This window comes from Phodopus roborovskii, unplaced genomic scaffold, assembly GCF_943737965.1.
Source record: "Phodopus roborovskii unplaced genomic scaffold, PHOROB, whole genome shotgun sequence".
Taxonomy (NCBI): Eukaryota; Metazoa; Chordata; class Mammalia; order Rodentia; family Cricetidae; genus Phodopus; species Phodopus roborovskii.
The window spans coordinates 4,888,217-4,914,180 of NW_026126447.1; the positions used below are offsets into that span (position 1 = coordinate 4,888,217).

The 25,964-nt window shown below is 38.8% G+C and overlaps 1 protein-coding gene across 1 annotated transcript in view; it reads right to left on the bottom strand.

Moving 5' to 3' along the window:
- Positions 1–1,248: 1,248 nt before the first annotated feature.
- The window catches only part of Brinp1 (BMP/retinoic acid inducible neural specific 1), a 185,766-nt gene continuing 161,050 nt past the window's right edge, over positions 1,249–25,964 (bottom strand). The window contains exon 8 of the mRNA XM_051188034.1: positions 1,249–2,458. Coding sequence (XP_051043991.1) covers positions 1,321–2,458 — 1,138 coding nt within the window. The 3' untranslated portion in view covers positions 1,249–1,320. The remainder of the gene's footprint in view (positions 2,459–25,964) is intronic.

Below are 25,964 nucleotides of genomic sequence, written 5' to 3' on the forward strand. Positions count from 1 at the left end.
TGTGGCTTTCCTAAGGCTAGTAAGCAATGTCTGTCCAAATCTTCTGCAGAAGTGTCTTGAGAAGAGCCTTCATTCTTCTATCAGTCTAGTAAACCCAAGTCCCTTACAAGAAATGGCAGTGTTTATACTGTGCATACATATGTGACAGGCAGTAGATGCCTGTTCATTTGTGCTCCTGCATGTTATAAATTAATCCAACAGTAATTAAAAAGTACTTGGGAAGCCTTTTGTACTCTACTACAGTACTAAAATGTATATTATTATTATTATTATTATTATTATTATTATTATTATTATTTTCCTTGGTCATTGGCTATACTCATATTCAAACCTTCCTTAATGGGGAAAACATTTCTGAACATTATGATACTCTTTCTTTTTGGAGAAAGTAGAAAATTTTTTCTTCACAGAAGCAAAACAACTATCAAACACACTCTGGGTGGAAAAATCTTTTACCCTTTAGTAAAAATTTTTGAGACCAGAAACACAAAGTGTACAGAGTGATTATAAAGAATATGTGTTGGAAAGGGGACCAGAAGGTTGAATTCAAACCTGTATCAGGGCAATTATTTTGGGTGTATTCATGGGCATGCTGTTTCCCTTTGACCTTAATTTGTAAACTAAGTGATTTGAAAAGCTAGTATCTAAGGTTATTCACAGTTCTATAACCGTGTCAGTTTATGTTGCCCCAGTCCCACCTATTAGCCAGCTTCCATTAGCCTCCATTTATTTAGAAGTAAAGAAGCCATAGACTGAAGTGCTTTTGCATCCCCCGACCCCATCAAAACGCCAAAAGAAGCACAAAGAATTAAGCATAAAGAGGGAAGAAATCTTAGCCGAAGAAATATCTTCTTTATCTACGTCCATTTTCTCCCACAAGGAAACATGGCAGTGTCAGAGGTACATTACATATATCTCTTTCTTTCTCTTTTAGTGTTTAATCTTAGCACCTGCACAGCAGAGGTCTTTACAATTCATTGCATATGCTTTCCCCTTCTCCCCCCCAACCTCCACACAATACCTGAGGCCCAAGAAGCCACCACCTCAAAGCTCAAAAAAAGTCCGAGACCCTTCTTCATGACATAATATAGTAGTAACAGACATGCCCCACAGTTTTATACAGTTGCTAGAACACTTTAGTTTCCAACAAATAAAGATTTTTTCCTCCTTTCTTTTGAGTATTAATTACATTTTACAAATATGTGTTTGTGTGTGTGTGTGTGTGTGTGTGTGTGTGTGTGTGTGTGTTTTGTTTTGCTTTGTGTTATTCTGTTGTATGTGTACAACAGAAAGGGAAAGTCCACAGCAAAGGGTCCCGGGTTAGCAGAGTTTGGCTGTCATCTGGTCAGACTGTTTGAGGATCTCAGTGTTGTAGAGGTCCAAGGCATGGTTCACCCTGATAATCTCACTGTTAGTCAGCTTCAGGCGGTGCTTCAACATACAGGAAAACAAGTCCAGCTGGGGTTTTCCTGGGGCCACAGGAGGGGCCAAGCGATTAATTCGGTCCCGAATGTCCAACATGAGGAGCATCACGGATGAAGAGGAATAGAACTGACCACCCTGTGTGTAGGACTGATTCACTTGTTGCACGGCACTTCGAAGGAGGTCAGCATTGAACCTCAGGCTGTACCCGAACACCTGCACATCGGATATCTTAATGTAGAATTGCCTCTTGGAGGGATCCGACAGGTCCACGGGGCCCTGGCCGGTGTCATTACGTAGGGTGGGTAGCCGAGTCCGACTACGCAGGTAAATATGGACAGTCTCAAAAAAAGTTTTCCACCGATTACCCAGCAAGAGAGTCCAGTTGTAGCATTGGCTGTTTTGCAGACGGATCTTCTCCCAACGCGGATAGCCAAATTCCCCAAAGGGCATGTTCCAGCCCTCTGAATGGCTGCCACTGAAAGGATTAACATAGACAAAGAACATGGGGTCCAGGCTGCTGTTGCGCATCTGGCAGATACGCATGGACATGCCAATCACCATGTGGATGAAGTCCATGCGGTTCTTGTTGCTCTTGAGAGTGAGAGACATGCGCTTGCGCCACCGAGGGTCAAAGAATGTATCAAGGCGAATCTCATTGCTGATAAAGGTAGTGTGAACATAGAGGCGTGAGTCCATCTTCTGCAACAAGTACTTGAGTTCCAAGTCCTGGAAGTCGAGGTCGGTCTCAAAGCTGATGAACTGCTCACTCCGCTCAGAGTCCACGTTCTGTGGTTCACAGCGGCCTCTGTATAGCTTGTAGCCCTTATTGCAGGAGCCACAGAGGGAGATGTTTGCCAGGCTGCACATGGCACAGCTGTTGTTCCCACCTATGATGCATGGGATGGGGCGCTGGCACAGTGTGGTACTACCATGGCACACACAACTCCTCTGGCTCTCCAGGAAGGTTCCCCAGAACCCGTTCTCATTGCAGTAGAGAAGTGACTGGACTCTTGCAAGCCACTGCTGAATTGTCCTGGGAAAAAGAAGTAAAATGGAAAAGGTTAACTACTATGAATGGGGATGTGAAGTGCATTAACTCAACTGACCATGCAATTTGGAGCCTCCCAAAGAATGAAAGGAAGGGTTAGAAGAATGAGTTAGTTGCTAAAATTCTTGCCCTTCAAGTATGAGGAACTAAGTTAAATCCCAAGTATCGGTGTAAAAGGCTGGGCATAGCAGCCCAGGTTTTGGAGGTAAAGATAAGAGGATGGCTGATTCTTGCCAGCTAATCTAGCCTAACTGGAGAGCACTAAGACCCAATGAGAGCCACTCACAAAACAAAATTGATGGCTCCTGGAGAACAATGTCCAAGTTTGACCTCTAACTTCCACGTTTATACATTCATGTGCAGGTAAACCCAGCTATAGTCACACCAATAAAAGTGTGAAAATACACATACACAAACACACACACACACAGAGAGACAGAGAGAGAGAGAGAGAGAGAGAGAGAGAGAGAGGAATAAGCAAAATAATTTATAAAAGAATGCAATGTGAACATGTATTAATAAATACATTGTTATCATGCATAATGCCATAAAGCAGTTGTATCACTCTGTACATTACATTTCTAATGTTCTCTGTGGACCTCTTTAAAGAGGAGGGGCTAGACTAAATTTGGGGTGTCCATTCATTCTGAGAAATTTGCTTTGGGAAACACAGTGTCTAAGCATAAAAATATTTTCTGGGTGAGAACAAACCATGAATCCTCCTCATGGGAAATATTTGAGGGTCATTTTTTTTAAATACAATCATCAGAGAATTTAATGCTCTCCATACCTTTCTCTGATGAGGTTATGCAATGTCCAACCATGACAACAACACAACAAAGCTTCATTGCATCACAATCTAGAATTCCTGAGTGCTTCTGCCCGGATCATCTGGAGTGATTCTCACAGTGGCTATTCATAAAATGAAATAAATCTATATGTTCCTCTGATTTTCAAACTACTAAATTCTCAATTGTGTGGCATTTCTATTGCAAACTTCATCTTTAGAATCCATGACCATCGCCTCCCACACTGTGAATGATACCAGTGACTATACCCAGATTTCAGACACTAAAACAGTGAAGACAGATTCATAAGCTGATCAGAAGCAGCAGAATACAACATAAAAATGTGGAAGGCAATCAGCCTAGAGGCCTCTCATTTTTTCCCATTTCTGTGGAAGTCACCTCTTGTCTCTCTTCCATTTTACAAACAGGCCTGTATACCTACCTAGCAGCAGGGCATTTTTACTTCCAGCTTTTCACTTATGCCTACCAACAACACCCAGACAATGGCTTGAGAGTCAAGCATCATCAGAGACATCTTAAAATTGTGGCTCTTTTCCTCATAAACACAGGTGACAGTGGACAGTTTCCTTAGTCTTCCCACTCACTCCTTCTATCATACATAGCTGTTGTGTTACATGAATTTTTATGTGAAATCTAGCTTTAAATTTGGCATGCATTAAGGACTCAATAAACTCAGCTCTTGTTCTCCCTGCAAAGGAATTGCCAGTTCATTTTATAAACATGGCCATAGATGCTCCAGGCTAATTGATGACTTACAATCACAGGACCATTGAGAATGGAAGTCTCCTGTCACACTTACTTTGCTTTGGGTTTTGCCAACAATGCAGAATTTAAAAAGAAACAATCCTGCCTTAAGACTACATTCAAGGGCTGTGATGATATCACTGGTGATTATGTTAGAGCCCATACATAATTTGTGATCTTCCAGGACTATGAAGCTGTAAACAGCAGTCCTACATCTAGCAGTGGGATATATTAACAGTCGGCTTTATCATATACTCAGCAAATCATAAACTCCCAAATTTATTGGAGAGGCAGTCAGGTCTAAGGCTGAAGATCATGGATATTGTTGGTTCAGGCAGAACTGAAATCAGGGGAAAATGAAGCAAACAAGCAGTGTGTGGGTGTGTGTGTGTGTGTGTGTGTGTGTGTGTGTGTGTGTGTGTGTGTGAGAGAGAGAGAGAGAGAGAGAGAGAGAGAGAGAGAGAGAGAGAGAGAGAGATCCTATCCTGGGAGTGGGAGTGAGTCATTGCATCTCTTGATTCCTTTCATATTCTTTGCTAAAATGGGGATTAAAAAAAAGTCTCTCTCAAGAGGCTACAAGAGGGTTGCTGAGACGATATATTTAAAGTGCTGAGAAAAGTCTAGCATACAGCAATTATGAAAAAAAAAATGTAATGATACACAATGCTCATATCTCAGAGAATAAGCTCTTCCTTTGAAGGTCCTGAGACACTCTCTGGGACTCTCTGAAGTGTAAAGGAAGCCATTTTGTTACAGTCATTTGAAAATGGATACTGTTGAAATGGTTGCCTGGCTGGCTTAGGCTTTAAATGAGTTGTTTATCGGCTGAGAAAAATGGTGGAATAATTAGCTCCCTGAAGCTGTCTGTTTAATCCACATAACCATTTCCACCTGGAAATAAAACTTCCCTCACAACGCCCAAAGGTACTTCATCCGAATCATTTGCCTCATTTCTAGTTTCTTCTACAGCTCCTCAGGTTTAGCAGGTGGGGCTTCCATCCCCATCACCTAGCACACGATCTAGCTAGGTCTATAAATGTTTGCTGGATGAATGAAGAAAGAATAGTAATATTTCCCTTCCTAAGTTTTATTAACAAAATGAAAAAAAAAAATAGAAGAAGGAAAACAAACGTCTCCCTCTCGCCTCAGGACTGCAGTATTAGTTTTCCATACCATCCACCCACACAGCCCACAGCCGCAGGCCTCTCTGGTCTCTGCTTCGTGAGACCAATCCTATTACAGCCTGGAGAACAGCAGGGCCAGCTTTCAGGAAATGGAGCAAGAATCATAATGAGCTGTGTGGCTCTTACTTCCCAAATCAGAACATTGATTGAATATTGGGGTATGAGTCATCTGATATTTTTTGCGAGCTGCAGGGGCCCTCCACGCGGCAGCGATTGCGTGGTTACATCTGACAAGAGTGTTATTTCAAAATGCCTCTTTCAAATGGCCCACACTTGCCCCTGTCACTCCCTCTCCAAGTGACAGCACAGTACCCCATTTAGAGCGCTTCTGTTCCCATCTGCAAGGCATTCTATAACCCCGTAGAGCGCCCCCTTTCTCGTGTCTCATCTTTGGGACCCTTTGTAGGGACCACAGCCCCCACTCCTCCTATCAATGCTTCATTGTGGTGGAGCTCTCAGAATCCTCAGTGAGGGAAATAAAAAGATGAAAGTTCCTGGTGATGCTGGTACAAGCAAGGGGGCTGCTGGGGAATTAGGATTCCAGCCTTGTCAGGCTGGAGGGATTGGGGACAGAGGCCCTCTGAGACACATTAGCAGGCTGCATGGCACCTGCGTCTCCTGAGCTTGGAATAATCAGGAGGTTGTGGGCTGTATCAAAGGAGGCATTAATGATACAGCATGAGGACTCAGAAGGGAAGTGGTGTGAACGAGGGGTATAAGGAGTACTAGGCCCAAGAAAGAGGAAATAGAGGGAAAAGTGGGGTGGCAGAGAGGAAAAAAGGACTTCATGTTGGAGATGATGGGCAGAAGGGTACATGGGAGCTACTGTGCAGAAGCTATCTTACAACCAAAGTGGGCAGGATAGAAATAATTTCAAATATCACGGGTTACAAGATTCAGAGAATGTGGACAGTGGAGAGCTCTAGGCTGGGTCATGAATTAGTGATCCCCCCCCCCTTTCATTTATACAAGAGTAGCAACACGAGAGGGAATGTGAAGTGTTATCAGTGATTCCTAGTCCACAAAGTCAGTGAGCATCCTCTTTCTTTTCAATAATTCATTTTAAGAAAATTAAAACATGAGAAAACAGGCTCAACCCATTTCTAGTGTGTGTGTGCAGGAGTGTAAGTGTATGTATATACTCTCACTGAGTTTTTTTTTTTTTAAATGTAAGCAACTTCAAGCAGTGAATCACACTTAATCAAAATAATCTCTTATAGCTTCTCCATTTCCACCCAGTGATCTGAATAGTAAAACTGCCACTGCAGGTGGAACCCTATGCCTGTGGAGGGATTCCATGCCTTGCCAGATAAATTACTGTGTATCATGGGTGTTGATTCTGAGTGTTGATATAAAGTCTTCATATGAGTATCACATGTCACCACCCTGGTGTGGGCAGAAGATAATAGGGACTTGAGAAGTGAGGTAACACCATTCGAACACCAAGCTTTGTACACCTAGCATGGAGATAGTTTGTGCTATGTACCACAATATGATATTACAGGAGTAAGGAGAAAAAGGAGGAAGGAGTAGCCACAAGAAGGGAAGCAAATAAAAAGAATGGGGAAATACAGAAAGTTTGAGCATGTAAGAACTATTATCACACGCCTTGCTTTCTCTGAACCTCCCAGGGTCTCTCTTCTCTGTTCACAGATAATTGGAACTCTCTGATGAGTGCACAGGCAGAGGATAAGGACCAAGGGTAGGTGGAACTGGGATCTATAAATAACCATTTCCCAGGCTACTGATGACAGCCACCTCAACTTTGGCGACAGGGAAAGAGCTTAATATGCCTGTTCTCTAGTTCTCTATGGGAGGGTCTCCTAGTGCTCACACAGACCCATGTTATGTAGTCAGTGTGAAGTAGCTAGAACCATTTTTTAAAATGCTTTTCTTTGTCCCTTGGGATCCAGCTACAGCACTTCCATTCTTAGCCAAATCAGCATCTATCTGTCCGACTCATCCATCACTTCAGTCTGATTTGAGTTGGAGTGAAGGGAGGGGAGAGAACAGGAGGGAGAGAAGGACCAAAAAGAGAGGGTAGAAGAGGGTAAAGAGGAAGGAGGACAGGAAGCTGAATATTCACTTTTAAACTGGTAAAAATCCAGTGCTTTATTGATTAGCACCCACAGTGGCTTCAGATAAAAGCAGAGAATTTCTAAGAAAAATCTTTCAAATTAACAGTCAATTTCTATCATGTTTGGAACTCAACACCCCTGCCACTGGGTTGATGATGTGGCCAGCTAATGCTTTGCAGTACCTCCAAGATCACAGGAGTTATCTCTTCAGCATCACATTACTCACATGAGATAGAATTTGTTTCTGATTCCCATGTCACTGACAATGTTGTTGAAGCCAGAGAAGGACTGTCTCTTACTCATGGTCACACAGCAAAGACATGGCCAGAGTTCTAAATCTCTAAATAGAATCTTAGCTCACTCTCAGTGATCATAGCATATTTTGCTTGACCTCTAAACCTGGGAGTGGATCTAAACCATTCTCAGAACCCTGGAGACATCTCAGCTGCTTCCCTGCAGGGCCCTGTCTTTGCCTCAGCCAGGAAGTTCTGGCAACCTGACAGGACTCCTAGTGACACAGCATGAGTCCCTTGTCATTTGGAGGACAGAGGCTTTGCCACCCAGGGCTTCCTATCCTGTTGTTTAAAGGCTCACATCTCCCTTTCAGAACCATCAGGCTGGGGAGCCCTGGCTGGGATTCCTAATTCAAGCAACCTCCCTGCTGATTTTAATTGGAGGTTTTGTCTAAGCTGGGAATGTGGTGCCTGGCCCATGGCATTTTAGGGAAGATCACACAAATTTAGTGCCAAGAGGATGGGGAGGGGGAATGCTTCTAGGCTAAAATAGAAAACTATAATCCTTATGGCCTATTTGTTTAATAGAAGTATGTTTATAAAAGTGGAGAGGAAATGAAAAAAAAAAAAGAAAGTGGAATTCAAATTATTATTTTACTTATGTCCCATGTGTCTTCCTAGGTGCTTCTTTGATCCTGTAATGGCTGTCTAGGTAAGTCTGCATGGCTCTTTAAAGTATATATTGGGCAGAAGACAGGCTGAAACTGAGAGATAAGTACTATACTCCTAGGTGTCTGATATGCACTGTTTTTTTGCACAGTATGCACATGTGCATATGTGTGTGTATGTGTATTTGGGTGTGTATGTGTGTGTGCCGTGGGGGGGGGGTTCAGCTCTGCTCCTGCCAGTTCTGAAAGAATGGGGCTGATTAAATCTTCACATGCATGTAGTGTGAGATGTCTGGAGTACTGGTTCATGGCTATATCAGTCTTAATTATAACTAGCCACCAGGCTCACTCTGTTCATCATTTTTCCATGAACATATATTTATCTTTTAATCATTGCCCTATTTTAGTTCCTTCCATGGCCTTAACAACCTGTGTCACTTCCTCAGTTCTCCACAGAACGACAGAACCTCATTGAGTAGCACAAAACAACGAGGAAGTAAAGACCTAAAGAGCAGTTGTGTGGGTTCATGCCCTGCTGTGGACATTTTCTAGTTTGGAACTATGGAGTGAAAGCAATAAGTATGCTTGCAGGAGGCAGGTGTAAGTATGGAAGGAGGAAAAAGGCAAGCTGCAAAGTCAAAATCCAAACTGGTCTTTCAAATTAGGTTGTCAAAAACTTAATTGGGGAGGATTATGAAACAATTTTTGCAATTACACTGTTCTGTGTCTGGAAGGAGGTGACAGGCAACATCAGCTGCATATTCAAACTCAGAGTTTTGCTTTGGGGCATAGAAGTACTGAAAGCAGATGATGGAAACAGCAAGAGCCTCTCAGAGATGCAAGAACGACTGAAAGCAGTAGGTTCTCCCATGTTGAATCTGTCAGAGGGTGCTATTTGTCCTGGGCAGCACATAGGCAGGAAAATAAAAGCCTCATGCCAAGAAAGAGAAAAGGCACTAACCATAGCCTAATGGCCTGTTTTAACCTTGAAGTGAGACAACTGCCATGTAGGTCAATGCTTTGGATGATAATAATGCAGAAGTCAGTTAAAGAACTGCATTCGCACTAACACTATTTGGTCTTAGATATTGACATTGACTGAGTCACAAACTGTTTGAAACTCAGTCTTCCTTCCTTTCTTTGTACACACACTTCCACGTATGAGTTTGAGTGTGTGTGTTAAACATGCACTCGGAAGCCTCAGGAGTCCTCAGGAGTCCACCATCTTGTTTCTTGTGGCAGTGTGTCCCACTGAGAAAGAAAGCTCAATGATTCCTGTAGACTTGATAGACACTGAGCTGATAGGATTCACCTCTCCCTGTATGTCGGGTGCTGGGATTACAAGCATGAATTAATAATGAAGTTTTTTCTTTTACTTTTTTTTTTTTGGTGGGAGCCAGTGATAGAACCCAGATATTTATGCTATCCATGCAAGCATTTCTCCAATTCTATTCTCAGCTTTCTTTTCTGCCAAATGAGAAATATAGTACAACTTTGCACTTTTTCTTAAGAGCTGTCTTGAATTTGAAAACCTTTTGAGAGTTTTCAGTGCAAGGAAGTTGTAAGCATTAGCTATTACTATTATTTAGGGCAAAGAATAATCATGTATTTCAAATGTCCCACATGAAAATATTCTTCTGTATTACTAGAACAGCCCAGTTGATTAGAGTCTAATACTCTGGTTTCAGTGGTTGCTCATTCTTCGCAATTCAAATGAACTTTGATATGAGAATGCTTTTAAAAGAAAGCTAGACTAAACATGGGCATTGGACTGAGAGAAGAAGAAAAAATGGTATTGAAACTTAATGAGTACATTATTTAACCTTGAACTAATCTCATGTCATTTCTAAGCTTCTGTTGTCTCCAGTATAGAGTGGAATAATAGCATACCCTTTGCAAGGTCATTCTGAGCATCAGATAAAAGAATGCACAGACGTTTCAGTCTTGCAGTAGATAGATGCTCAGGATCTTGTGAAAACAAGGGTAGTGCTCCCCTTGAGCTCACAAGGTAAATGGTTCCTTTGAAACCAGTAATTATAACTTAAAAAAAAGAAGAAGGAAAGAAAAATTCAATGATTGATGAGTTAACTACAGATATTAAACAATGGAATTTTGAAAACAATAGCTTCTACTCCACCAAATCAAGACAAATCATCACAGATATGTGAAAAATAAATAGCAGCAAGAACTAAAAGGAAATAACAAAACATGAAAACAAATATTTTCAAGCTATTAGAGTTGCAGGATATTTCTTTAGAGCACTTAACATAGAGGGAAAATATTGGTTAATAGAACAATGCTAATATTATTCATACCCACAAAAGTACTGAAATTAGAGACAACACAGTGAATTAATATACCTCCAGCCAAAAATAAAATTCATTTGTAACCCAAGCCATGGTCAGATTATTTGTGTCCCTCAAATCCACCAACTGACATCTCAATTTTCAAAGAGATGGTGTGTGTGTGTGTGTGTGTGTGTGTGTGTGTGTGTGTGTGTGTGTATGATAGGGGTGGTGAGAAGTGATAAGGTAATGAGAATGGAGTCCTTAGGAGTGAAATTAGTGTTTTTATGCATAGGGACCAAAAGCGTTCCCTGAAGCCATCTATCATGAGAAGACACAGTTACAGAGACCAGAAATTCCTCCTTAGACATTTGTGTGGATTTCTTGGTCTTGGAATTCTAGGCCTTCATAACAAAGATAAATAGATTTAATTATGTAGATAATACATAGTTTATAGCATCTTGTTGTAAAATTTTGAATGTTTTAAGGCACCATATAAAGTACTGTACCTTCATAAGAACAAGTCACCAGCAAAAATGAAACATGGGCAAATGATAGAAGCAGCCAGTTCATTTAGCAAAGTGGTTATTTAAAAATGCTACTAAGCCTGTGAAACTTAACTGTTGTTTATCATTAAGATATAAGTCAAAATTTCAATGATATACAACTCAAAGAAACATCTAAAATATAGTTTATATTGGCCAAAAGAAAGGAAGGAAGGCAGGGAGAGAGGGCAGGAGGGAGGGAAGGAAGGAGGAAGGAAGAAAAGACAGGAGGGAAAGAAAGAAACTCAAAGGAAAATGCTAAATGTTGGCAAAGACATAACAAATGCAACTTCCTTGTGCAGTGATGGGAAAGAAATGGGTTCCAGCAAAGACAGGAAGGATACGATTTGCTGAAGTATTTAGCAAAGTAAACATACTAACATATGTGTGCCAGCCATACCATCTGTACATGTACACAACAAAAAAATGCAAAAGGGCATACATTAGGATTGTCTCAGTAGTCATTGCAGTCCCAACTTGGTCTTGTTGATATTTACATATGTAAAATGAATAAAATTTCATCTTGTTATACACTTACATGATATAGTGGTTTGTCCTTGCTGTATGAACAAAATAATTATATAAGGCATTTGCAAAAATAAATCCCTTAAAATGCTCATAATAATAGCACTAAGTAGATAATCACCTGGGGTCATATTATATCACCATCAAAACTATAATGTCTTTTGTTTGTTTCATACTTAACTTTGATCTTCACTGTTATTCTTTGTCTTATGCTGGGTAAAGGAAATATTAAACATGTTATTTTACATTATGAAATACTGATGCTCAGAAAAGAAGAAGGGTGCCTTAATGGTCACTAGTGACTTGTCACAACACAGAGGTTATAATTTACCCATGTACAGGCTGGATGTAAGGTTGAGCTGTGGGCTGCAGTATGGGGAGACATTTCTGAAGGAAGCTTAAAAATAAAAGGAAGACCTATCCACAAAGATAGTGAGAACTGAATTCTATATCTGACTCAACCCCCTGAGCCGCTAGATTCTAATCCAAATAAAAATTGATCCTAGGCTTCAGAAAAAGAGGAAAATTAAAATCAAAGCCAAATACAATACAAAGAAACTGGAGATACTTATTTTCTTGTCTTATATCAAGGAAGTAAGCAACTTCCCTATTTGCTACAAATGCAGAATGACAAACATTGGTGTAAATAGAGATGTACCTGCCAACCTTGGCCTTGATAAATCTTGCACAATGTTAAGAATGAGCTTTAAGGCATTTATTGCCCACCCTTTGTCCTAATTGTCCTCCCTTGGGTTACTAGAGTTTTTGTACTCATTGCCAACTTCTCTCTCTCTCTCTCTCTCTCTCTCTCTCTCTCTCTCTCTCTCTCTTTTTCTCTCTCTCTCTTTCTTTCTCTCTCTCTTTCTCTCTCATATAATAAATGCCCAAAATACTTCTAGCTAGAAGCTTCATTGTCACATGGTTAGGAAGAAATCCTAAGCTCAAGTGATTGATATGCAGTTGCCCAAGGCTAAGCTGGATTTATTTGTGTACTTGAACCTCTTATTTAATAAGACAATTTACTACACATTCAGATTAAATCATAGTCACCCAAACTGTCACCTTCAACACACACACACTCACACTCACACACACACACACACACACACACACACACACACAGGAGCAAACAAGTAGTCAAGACCTATCAAGGTAGCAATTTATTCCAAGAGGAATTGCTAAGGAACCTACACTGGCAAAATATCAAATTCACAGATATAAGTGATTCTTGGGCAAGGTCTGGACCATGAAATAAATGGAAAATGAGACTAGAAACATTAAGTGCTTTGTCTGAGCTTATTTATACAAAATTGTACCTGGAAGTGTACACCCCAAATCCGCTCCTTAAGAAAGAATTTGCACATTGTCAAAAATAATACTGTTAATCTTTCTGTAATATTTTCCCAAAGGAACCTTCATTCTACCAAGGTTATTGTACACTAAAGAAAAGAAATAATCTCATTGTTAGGTACATACTGGACAGTGGTCCTGAAGACACTAATTTTAGGAGACAGGAAATAGCACTTTTATTCATCCTCTTCATTAGAACAAGAGTTTATAGAGTTCAAATACTACATGCCCTTTTGACAACAGTCTAGTGATTGTTTTCTATGACTCTATTCAATCACAGAATGCACATATGGGGAAATTTCTATAATTGAAATCCTGAGCAACTTGCAAAATGATCTTTCCCTCTTCTGTACCTTCATTGTACATACACCATGAAATAAGACACTGATAGCACCTTATGTGAAGTCATCCCCTATAATCATCCCACAAGAAAGCAAAAAAAAAGAAAACAGTAATTATCAAAGTAAACAACAAAACATATACCTCGGTGAAGTATTTAGAAATGAGTTCAAATTTTAAGATAAACTCACTAAAAAATAATTTTAAGTAACTATGTTCTAAAGGTCAATTTTGTATTCCAAAATGTTTCTTCACAAGCTCTATAAGGAATGTGATCCCTTTTGTTGTAACATGGATCATTTGAGAAAAATAAGCAAATGAAAACCATATTCTGTAATCAAAATTTCTATAGAGACAGGAGGCTGTTTATCTTTTTGAGTGCCAGCAGATCCTACCACTACTTTTATTAATAAAATGTGATAGAATAGACATACCCCATTTATGCAATTAGAACTTAAGTAGCCAGCAGTTGCCACCCTTTGTCTCCTGAAAAAGTACCAGTTAGTGCTCAGAGAACCTTCTGAGCAGCCTGGTCAAGCTAATCAAGGACCAAATGGAGAGACCCCCAAAATGAGCATGTTGGTCAATGGGACACAGCTTTCTGACCATCTCTGTGTAGGTACTATCATTGGTGTCTTCTTGGAATCATTGTGTCAGACCAATGACTAGTTGTACACAACTGAGTAGCTGCAGTCTACTGAAGGTAGAGAACAATTGTTTTGACAATTCAGGCATGAATATTTAATAAAAGGATCATGAGTTTAGAAAGCAGTTTTTGAGTTTTTGTTTTAAGCCCGTAAATGTGAGTCAGTCAGTAATAAAAAAATTGATATTCTGAACACAATATATAGTGTGAGACCAAAGGGTAATTTGATATATTCTTCCCCTATTATGATGAAAGCTGAGTGTGCTCCTATAGGAGAATTCTACATATACCTCCGTCCTCTGTGTGTGTGTGTGTGTGTGTGTGTGTGTGTGTGTGTGTGTATGTGTGTTTCAAGATCAAATCTCCAACCACTGTCGTTATGATAAGCTGTTATCTCAGTAATTGTGTTCTTTTATATAAGGGACCTACAGACATGAAGGACCTACTTTTCACATCACAGGCATTTGAACTTATGAAATGCATGCAATTTATGCCTTTGAAGAGGAATAGAATAGTGAAAAAAGTAATGGACTGTGACAAGTATGGTCTTGGAGTGAAACCAAGCCAGAAAAATAACAAGAGAGTGATTACCTGGGTCCTATAACTGCAAGTAATAGGAAGAAAATTAGAAGTGCATTATTTCTCATGGATTTTAATAGGGAAGAGTTTACTCCAGGAAATGATTTGATTTTGCCAATAAGACACTAGCATATATAAGTATATCACAATCAAAGTCCAACCCATGGAAATCGTAAGGTTGTGCATCTGTCACACCAGCTTCTAGACTTACAGTAATTCATTTCAAAATACAAACTAATTCATTTACTCTAGTTGAGACAATTTCCTTTCTATATTGTTTTATCCTTTAATAAAATGATGGCAATGAGTTAGGAGTTCTTTCAGGTTTCCTTCCAGTTATAATATATGGTTTTATAATATGAGGTCATTTAGCCTTTTTTTATGTCACTAAATATATTAGATTTCAAATTATCTTCCAATAATGGCATCTCTTCTTTTTTAGCATCTCAGTGCTTCTTTGTATAAAGTGTACAATATCTGGAACTTAACAGGTATTTGCTAAAGATCTCTTGAATGAAAGACTGGATGGATGACTAAATGAGGATTCAGTATAAGCAAGTATAAGAGACCAGACCTGTGCAAGATGGAAAAAGTCATATGTCATAACTATGAATAAATCAGAAACTGAAGTCAACTTTTTTTGGCCATGAATGGGGAGATAAAACTTTGTTCTTATTTTCCCACAGACTGTTATAAGGAATAGATATGACCATCAATGTACAAAGGCCTTTACAATATTGAAAATAACCCATGTTGGAGGCTGTTTACTTAGGAATGCTCATTCTTAATGATTAGCTATGTTCCTAAACCAAAACATGATAAATTTATTTCAAAGTTATGCTGGAGATGGGGTATCTCCCTGATGTTGCATTGGTAGCTGCTAGATGGCATTATGCCGCCTCACAGTGAGGATGCTACCCACAGGAATACAAAACAGTGAGCACCTGATTTGGCAGCTGGATTTGGACATTCCTGCTTCAGGAAAAGTATCTGGAGGATGAGGGTCTCTACTGGCAAGAGAGGGAACCACCAGTGTTGACAGCCAGTATAATCACCAGGCTAGAAGACTGTTCTTTGCCTGGATTTAGTTCATTTGTCTGAGACTGAGTTCTGAGAAAGACCATCTCCAAAAGTGTTCTAGAACAAAAGTTCTGTGGCCAGAAAATCTAGGGACTCAAATTTGCCCATTCTCTGTTTATTTTTATAATTCAACAGTATAGAAAATTATTGAATCGCAGACATTACTTCCTTATTATTCTGTAAAATTCACTTCACTTACTCAAATTCATTTTTGTTTCCTCTTTATCAAGTTCATACACCCAGGTGAATCTGCATATATATCAATGAGTGGAATTTTCTAGAGAAACATTTCTGAGGTTCAATTTACAAAAGAGTGACAAGGATTGTACATTATCAGTTAGAATTAAATTATCATTAAATGTACCAATATACACATTGTAGAACATATGTATAGCAAATACACATCTCTTATATCCAATTTTACTTCTTCCCTTCTACTTCTTTCCCAATTAACTAACAACTTTTGCACTCCATCTTGATAGGATTATTTATTTATTTATTTATTTGTTGCCATGTGCTAAACATGCCACATTAAATGCTCTGTTACTGGACTTGAGGGTTTAGACATAGTTTTACACCCATCATCACAACGAAACTTGGATATCTGAATATGGAGCCAAGCTTACATTGAGAGTATATGGCAGTTATATATCTTGGTTTGTCAAAATGTGTAGGACTGAGAATCCTAACTTCTGTCTCATCTTCATTATAGGTTTACACATTGCTAGGCTCATATTTTACCTTATACAACAGAAACATCCATGTCTTAAAAGGAGAGATGCAATCTCCATCCACACTATAGGACAATGTTTCTTAACTTGTGGGTCAAGACCCCTTGGGGTTGCATATCAGGTCTCCTGCATCAGATATTTACATTACAATTCATAAAAGTAGCATAATTAAAATTATGATGTAGCAATGCAATAATGTTATGGATGGTTTCATGAAATCCTGAGGAACTATATTAAAGGGTGACCTCATTAGGAAAGACCCCTGGTCTAAGGGGTCACAGCTGCTTTGTTCTTGATCATGCTCATATTACAACTGTTCATTTCTTTACAGGTTACAGACAGTTGTCATATAATTTTCCTGGGACACTGACTGTTGTGTGGTGTGTATTCTTGTCTTTACTGCAGAGGCCTCAGGCAGATTAGAGTCTTCTGAAGGTCACACACCTAATACGTAGCATGAACTACCTAGATGTTTATTATAATAAATTGAAAACTAACCTGAATTCAATAAAATGCAAGGAACCAAAGTTCTGTGTCCCACAGCAGGAATCTGCAGAGATTTGGTCCAGAGTTAAGGAAGTTCAGAGAGAAGAGTATGAACCAGTGTGGATATAAAGAATCATTGGTACTAGGATAATAATTATTCGAGTTGCCAAAATCCTTCAAAAGACACCAATTAAACACCAAATAGAATAAAATGTATGCTAAAGCTGACAAGGGTTCAAAAGCTAAGGCCTCCTGACTGGAGTTTGAGGCAGATGCCTCTAAGAGATTTTTATTTCAACAATGTATAATTATACTGTGCTTAGTTATGGCCTGTACTACCAGGTCAAGGCCAGAAATAAAAATAAACCAAAGACCAAGAGTCATTGGGAAATGCAAATAATTATGCTGCATGCCCTCAATAACTAATCTCCCATTGTTCTGCCTTATTTTACAATATAATTATGTCTAACAATCAGGTGATGGTAATATGTAAGCCACATCATTATCAAATATTTATACCTGTTAAGAATGTCACTTCATTTGGCTTAATCTAATAAACTCTAAAAGTATCAGTTTATAGCCCTTTAGAACATTTCTGAAACTACTCCCCTCTTCCATCTTCGATTTCTCCTTTCTTCTCTTTCTTCTTTCTCCTCCTTTTGATGTTTATCTTTATCATCCTCTATCCCCCTCCCCCTTATTCTTTTTTGGTGCAAAAGGCATTTCCCAAAGTAATAGCCTTAACAAGATTTTGATTCAGAATGGATGAAAACTTCTACTAGCTTTTTTTGATTTTACTGAAGTGTGTGAAATACAGATCTATGGTCCTTAATTTTTGCTTTGGTTCCTTCAGAATATCTTTAAGTGAATTTGGTCAACTCACTTAATTCATTTGGTCTTCAGTTTTCCAATGACACATGAGGAAAGAAATGAAATCCAAACATACGCAGTTATATGAAAAATTACAGCTCACTGACATGTTGAAGAAATTCAGTTTTGACAGGATGATATCAGAATGTCTTCAGGACACATTCTGAGAAAAAAAAAATAGACTTGTTTACTCACTGAAAAGTTTTCTAAATACCTATTGTGTAACAGCTTCTATGCTAAGAGATTTTGAGAATAAATTGAGAATGTATGTTTAAAAGTGATGTTTGTATTTGGTCTTTTACACTGGTCAGTAAATTATGGGATAATGATTAACTCTAATTTGTCATTAGAGTAAAAAGTTAGAATGCTAAGAAACCATGTGAAACAGGACCCAATACAGACTTTTGATAAAAAGAACAAAATCACCACTAAGGACTACCCAAGTTGATAATTGAAGGGCAGGTAGAGGATACTGTTAAGGTAATAATCAGGGACCTTGCAGATAGGAGAAATGGTCCCAGGCTACATGAGAAAATAGATTTCAGCCATTCACTTAGTGAGTTAAATTAGTGGGGACTGTCACTGAAAAAGGCAAGAAAAGATATTAACCATATCACAAACACACAAAAATGATATTATGTTAGAGTTTGGCACAGGCAAACTTTTGACAGATCTGTAAGTCACATTAACATTCATCATAGAGCCAGGCAGGGGTGGTATATACCTTTCATTTCAGCACACAGGACTTAGAGGTAGGTAGATTTCTGTGGATTAAAAGCCAGCCTGTTCTACAGAGTGAGTTCCAGGACAGGCTCCAAAGCTACACAGAGGAAAATCTGTCTCAAAAACAAAACAAAAAATCTTCATAAAACCACTGGGCCGAGCTCCTACAGTCCAAATGAAGAGAGGAAGGAGTGATAATATGAGTAAAACTGTCAAAGCCATGATGAGGAACCTCACAGAAACAGCTGACCTGAGCTAGTCAAAGCTCACTGACTCCTGACTGACAGCTGGAAAAACTGCATAGGTTCAAACTAGGCCACCCTGAATGCAGGTGGCAGTAAATGGCTTAAGGAGGTTTTTGGGGCCATAGGAAGTGCATGAACTGACGTTTTGGAGCTCGTTTTCTATGGAGAGATACCTTTCTTAGCCTAGCCACTTAAACAAGGGCCTTGGTCTTGCCTCAACTTGGTAGTAGGACAGACTTTGATGACTCCATGGGAGTTTTTACCCTCTCTGATAGGGAAGATGAACTGGGGAAAATAGGAGGAGAGGGAGGGGAAACCACGATTGGTTTGTACTAAAAAATAATAAAATAAAATAAATTAATTTAAAAAATTCCAATCTTGCCCATAAAATCAGTATTTGTCAAAGACTTCAAGTGGGGATGGGGCAAGACTGGATTTGTCCTTAGGTAAGAATTCTGACAACTTCTGGGAATACAAATTGAAAAGTGATCAGAGTAGATTCTGGGACACTTAGTTAAGAGGGCATCTACATGCAGGCAAAAGCAGATTTTAGTTTGAACTACAGGTTACTCATTAAATTTGACTAATTAGCATTATTTGAGATCATCTCTGCTTAGAGATTAAATTACTGACCTTCTACCAATATTTCTGAATTGAATGATTACTCTGAGTGTTATTTCTCATAGAGTTGGGAAGGACCTCAGAGATAATTAAGCACCATTGTTTTCAAACTGTTTTACCTAATGAAAAACCTTATTTTCGAAAATGAGTTTAATTCAGAATTCCTTTAAAGAAAACAGCTCCATTCTTGTTAAAAAATGTGATAACTTGTCCCCTACTCTATCTGCATACTATGCTTGAAAGCCATGACTTGAGCTCAGGTACCTTACTTGCAAAACAATGTCTTTTATACCCTACTAAGTGTAAAAGCAATGTCTTGAGCACTTTGTTTTTACCTTTAACTATCCCCCAGAGACTAGCATGAGGCTAGTAGAACAGATGGTGGTCAGTTAACACAATTCTGAATAGAGGACACCTGAATTCAGCATTTCCTGTGAGGCTGGCTACTATGCGGATTGTGTTTTTCACTTTCGTCCCTCCCTCCTTAGTTTCCTAATTCTTTACTCCAATTATTTTCTCCCCTCAGTTCATCATTAATTTCTTCCTCTTTCTTTTGCAGTAAGAAACAAATCCCAGTACTGAAAACAAATTCCGTATAAATATCTCTGAGTATTTTGCCTCAAGGCAGGATACAGTAGTACCAGAGTTATAAGAGTGGGACTTGGCCTCCTACCTGGCCAAAAAAAAGTTTTCACTAGGCATCATTGTGCTTTAATGACTGCATTCTTAGGGCCCTGCTCCAAATGACATGACAGACTTTAAAGACTCCCCAAGGAAGGCCTCACCCTCCCTGGGAAGCCAAAAAGGGGATGGGATGGGGTTTGGTGGTGGGAAAGGGGAGGGTGTAGGAACTGGGATTGACATGTAAAACAAACTTGTTTCAAATTTAAATGAAAAAATTTAAAAAAAAAATAGTTGGATTAGTGCTACCTTATAAAACAGTAAAATCAGTAAAGGATGGTGAGCTGATAGGGCACTGTATGGCACCAGTGAATTATTGATTGTAGGTGTTAACTATTCCTTAAACTAGTCCTTAACTCAATTTTTTCTTTTTTTTTTTAATGTTTTATTTTTTCTTATTTTACATATCAATACCAGTTTCTTCTACCTTCCAATTTCCTATGCTCCACCACCACTACCCATCCACTCCCCAGGGAGGGTAACACCTTCAATGAGGGATCATCAAAGTCAGTCAAGTCATTTGGGATAGGGCCTAGGCCCTCTCCAGTGTCTCTAGGCTGAGGGAGTATCGCTCTATGGGGAATGGGCTCCACAAGTCCATTCCTGCACCTGGGATACATCCTAGTTCCCTTGTCAGAGGTACCATAGACTTCCCAGGCCTCCTAGTTGAGACCACATTCAATCTTTTCTATTCCCTGTGATTATGGATTCAAGTTCACCCTACTTGCTCAGCTCTGTTTCTTAAAATAGTCCGCATAAAAATTAAATTCTAACCCGCACTTAGCACAGGAAAACAGAAATAATTATTTCCATCTTAAGTCTAGCTAAAGCAATAAGACAAAAACAAAAAAGAAAAAAGAAAACAAAACATAAAGAAAGGAAATCAAAGGAATACAAATTGGAAAGGAAGAAGTCAAACTATATTTGCAGATGATATGATAGTTTACATAAGCGACCCCAAAAACTCTACAAGGGAACTACTACAGCTGGTAAACACTTTCAGGAAACTAGCAGGATACAAGATAAACTCAAAAAAAAAAAAATCATTAACCCTACTATATACAGATGAAAAAGGGGCTGAGAAAGAAATCAGAAAAACATCACCCTTTCCAATAGCCATAAACAACTTAAAGTATCTTGGGGTAATGCTTACCAAACAAATGAAAGACCTATATAGCAAGAAATTTGTGTCTTTAAAGAAAGAAATTAAAGAAGATACCAGAAAAATGGAAAGATCTCCCATGCTCTTGGATAGGTAGGATAAACATAGTAAAAATGGCAACCTTGCCAAAAGCAATCTATAGATTCAATGCAATTCCCATGAAAAACCCAGCACAATTCTTCACTGACATTGAAAGGATAATAATCAACTTTATATGGAAAAGCAAAAGATCCAGGATAGCCAAAAGAACCTGTACAATAAAAGAACTTCAGGAGGCATCACCATCCCTGACTTTAAGCTCTACTATATAGTCCTGAAAACAGCCTCGTATTGGCACAAAAATAGACAGGTAGACCAATGGAATCGAAAATCCTGATATTAACCCACATACATATGAACACCTAATTTTTGAAAAAAGAGCTAAAAGTTTACAATGGGAGGAGGAAAGCATCTTCAATAAATAGAGCTGGAACAACTGGATGACGGTGTGTAGAAGATTACAGTTAGATTCCTATCTATTGCCATGCACAAAATTCAAGTCCAAAAGGATCAAAGACCTCAACATAAATCCAGCCACACTGAACCTCTTAGAAGAGAAAGTATGAGGTACCCTTGAAAAATTGGAACAGGAGACAGCTTCCTAAACATAACTCCAGTAGCACAGACACTGAGATCGACAATAAATGGGACCTCCTTAAACTGAGAAGCTTCTGTAAAGGCAAAGGACACAGTTGGTAAGACCAAGCAGCAGCCCACAGACTGGGAAAAGATCTTCACCAATCCTACATCTGTCAGAGAGTTGATCTCCAAAATATACAAAGACCTCAAGAAACTAGTCACCAAAACACCAAATAACGCTATTTAAAAATGGGGTACAAAACTGAATAGAAAATTCTCAATAGAGGAAATCAAAAAGGCTGAAAGACACTTAAGAAAGTGCTCAACATCCTTAGCTATAAGGGATATGCAAATCAAAACAACTCTGATATGCCATCTTACTCCTGTCAGAATGGCTAAAATTAGAAACAACAATGACGACTTATGCTGGAGTAGAACACTCCTGCACTGCTGGTAGGAGTACCAACTTGTACAGCCATTTTGTAGATCTGTATGGCGGTTCTTCAGAAAAATGGGAATCAGTCTACCACAGGACCCGGCAATCCCCTCTTAGGCATATACCCAAATGATCCACATCCATGCAACAAAGACATGTGTTCAACTGTGTTCGTGGCAGCATTATTTGCAATAGCAAGAACCTGGAAGTAACCCAGATGCACCTCAACTGAAGATTGGATAAAGAAAATGTGGCACATTTACACAATAGAATACTACTCTGTGGTTAAAAAAAAAAAAAAATGGGATCTTGAAATTCACAGGTAAATGGATAGAACTTGAAACAACCATCCTGAATGAGGTAACCCAGGCACAAAAAGAGGAAAAGGTAATGTACTCATTCATATGTGGATTTTAGACATAGAGCAAAGGATCCACCAGCCTATAATTCAAACCACCAGAGGAACTAGGATACGAGGAGTATTTTTAAGAGATTCATATAATGTTTTTCACAGAAGGGGAAAGGGACCAGATCTCCTGAGCATATTGGGAATGCAGGGATGGGGACAACAGTGAGTGGAGAGGGAACTAGGAGAAAGAGAAGGGGAGAAGTGGAAAGCACATGGTACTAGGAAGATTGAGTCAGGGGAGGAATGGACAAGAGAAGACGAGAGAAGACAAGAGAAGACAAGAGAAGAGAAGAGATGAGACCATAAAAGAGGGAGCCATTGTATGTTTGAAGAGAAAACTGAATCTAGAGAAATGTCCAAAGACATACAAGGCTGACCCCAACTAACAATTTGAGCAATAGTGGAATCCAGCATTGTATCAACAAAGACCCCCTGAACGTGGGTCTCAGTTAGGAGGCCTGAGTAGTCTGAGGAACCTCTGACAGTGGAACCAGGATGTATCCCTGGTGCACCAATGGACTTTTGGAACAGGTTCCCCATGGAGTTATACTCCCTTAACCTAGAGGCAGGAGGGAGGGCATAGTCCCTACTCCTAATTAACTGACAGATTTAGATAATCCCTCCTGGAAGGCATCACCCTACATGTGAAGTTGGTGGAGGGAAAGGGAGGGAAGTGTGGTCGGAGGTTTGGGCGGGCGGGTGAGTGGGAAATAGGGAGGGAGGAAGAGGGAACTGTGATGGATATGTAAAATAAAAATAAAAATAAATGTGAAAACCAAGAACTGAGCTGGGTATGGTGGTGCTGCCTGTAATGATAGTAATTAAGAAGCAGAAGCAAGATTCCTGAAATTTGAGTTTAGTGTGGTCTTCAGACTGAGACTGTGTTTTGTGGAAGGAGCTGTAAGAATCAAAAGTCTCAGTATCTAGCATTAATAGCCAAATCAACTCAATCTCTTTTCTTCTTTCTAACTGCATTAGGCAATGATTGCCTGTGGGGAGAGACAAGTCACATGAAGCTTCACTGTGGAACTGTTTTCATACTTCCAACTTCAGTATTGAGGCCTGAAACCAGGATCAGCTCTCCTACAGATGAACACAAATCCACCACAGCATGGTAAGAAGAATTTGAGAGGGAACTTCACACATGAAGAAATTCAAAAAGGCAATTGGCTGGGAGTAGAAACAATCTCCTTATGCTCCTGGACTGTATCTTATGCTAGTATAGGCCATATTTATATATGAAACTTCCAAAGCCATGAACATGGTAACCACTCAGGAAATATTTGTTCCATTAGCATGCATTGATCCAAGCCTCTTCTTTTCACTCTAGAGAATTTGTTTTCCCAATTCTTGTTCGGAATTCAGGGCTTGATAAAAGGCTCCCCAAGTGAAAAGTCACCATAAGCCTATTCACAAAACACTTTTGAAGTCTTAATCATAGTGCCAACACCTATAAAACTTAATCATTGTCTACCATACTTCTAATCATAATGACAAAACCCTGACTTTGACATTATCACACTGCAAACAGATTAACCCAATCACAAGGTTTTTCTTTGTACTGCACACTTCATTGATAATAAGGGCTTTTCCTTATCTTACAAAGGAACTTTTCCATCCATCCAGTTTATATTACCTGCATGATAATTCTAACCTTTTGCTCAGTTATGGTGTGTCTGAGGTAAATTGATTATATGTCTTGGCTTGTCAGGTTTTTTTGTTTGTTTTTTGTTTTATTTTGTTTTGTCTATATAATGGATCAATATCACCTACTCCCTAGAGATAGCAGAATAAGATGTAAGACATGTCCTTACTACCAACACTCAGTATTATTGGGTAATAATGATGTTATAAGAAATTAATAAGTAAAATGTCAGTGTTATCATGTATTGATAATTTTGCTTATCAAGGTCACTAATGCTATTTAATGTGGAAAATAATAAGAATTCTCCAGATAGTTGTATGACATAGGCATAGTATTAAACTAATTTTACATCTAAAAACCAAACCAATTCATAACAAAACTGAGGCACAAAAATGAGAGTAGCTCATTCCAAAGTCATTATATGACAGCAGAGTTGGGAATTCAATAAGCAGTCTATTGCAAAAATATGTGCAAATAATGAATACTATTATCTGTTAAACTATTGACTGCTCATGAAGTGGTTCAGGTGCTCCTCTTGTGTACTACTGTTATTATTGCTGCCATTATTATTACTAAATAATAATAATCTTATTTTCTCTATCTGGTGTAGGTACTTTGATCTCCAATTATACAATGTCAATTTCTTTTATTGTACTTAATCCCATGGTGCTGTGAAGGCTGATGTATTGTAATTACCCAAAACGCAATTGTGAATTTTATGAAATATGAGAACAAACATTAAGGAAAGATATGTCTATTGGTATAATGGTGGTATCTCTGTTGTAGAGATAACTAATTACTTTCTTATTGATTTGGGAGCTTACTCAATAAGAGGGAACCAATGTCTACTACTGTAAACCTGGTCTAAAACCCATAATTTAGGAGCACATTTAGATAGTGTCTTAGATAAATTGTCATATCATCAAATCTCTACCTAAATATGTATGTTTATTCCCCCAGACAAAGGGTATTCTCAGTCTGAAATATCTTTCAATGATTCATGTTTCCATTAGATGCTGAAAATAAACAAAGGTTGAGGGTTCAGCCCTAGACAAGAAATTTACACCATGCCTGTAAGGCTCAAGGACCTTATCAGAAAAGGGAACAAAGAGAATGTAAAATATGTAGGAATGGAAGAAGGGTTGTAAAATACGATATTCTAAACAAGACACAGAAAATCATAGCAACCATGAATCGCAGGAGATATACAAACTACAGAGTCCACAGGAATTGTTCCCTTCTAACAGTCAGGTATGAAGTGGCATAGAACTCATGAAGCCCTACCACAAATCTCTGATGTGTTGGTAACCAACAGATTTGGAGGAGGGAGAAGCATGGTATATACCTAAGTATCCAACAGTGACACCCTTCTGCCAGGCTCTAATGAGTTGTTGCAAACTCAGGATCATATAGATGATGCTGGTTAAATTTGGTAGGAAACTAAATTAAGCTAAAACCAGTGACTAGGGAAAGAGATTCATGGGAGGTGGAAAGAGTGGGTAGGGACAAAAAGGAAATGACAAAAGGAGATCAAATAATGTATAAGTTCAAAATTGTAAAAGAACAAAATTTGATAATACAAAATAAAAAAAAAAGACTCTTCCAGCTTTGTCAGACATTCAGATTAGATTTCCTTATTGTAACTAAAGCCATAGAAATGTAAAAATGAGTAAAACACATTCTTCTTCAAGATCCAGTGCTTACTGAAAGGGAAGGGGTTCAACCAGACCAATTCCACACAACTGCTGGTCACCACTCAATCAAATATTTATGAGGTTCCTAACATGCTTGAGGTTTTG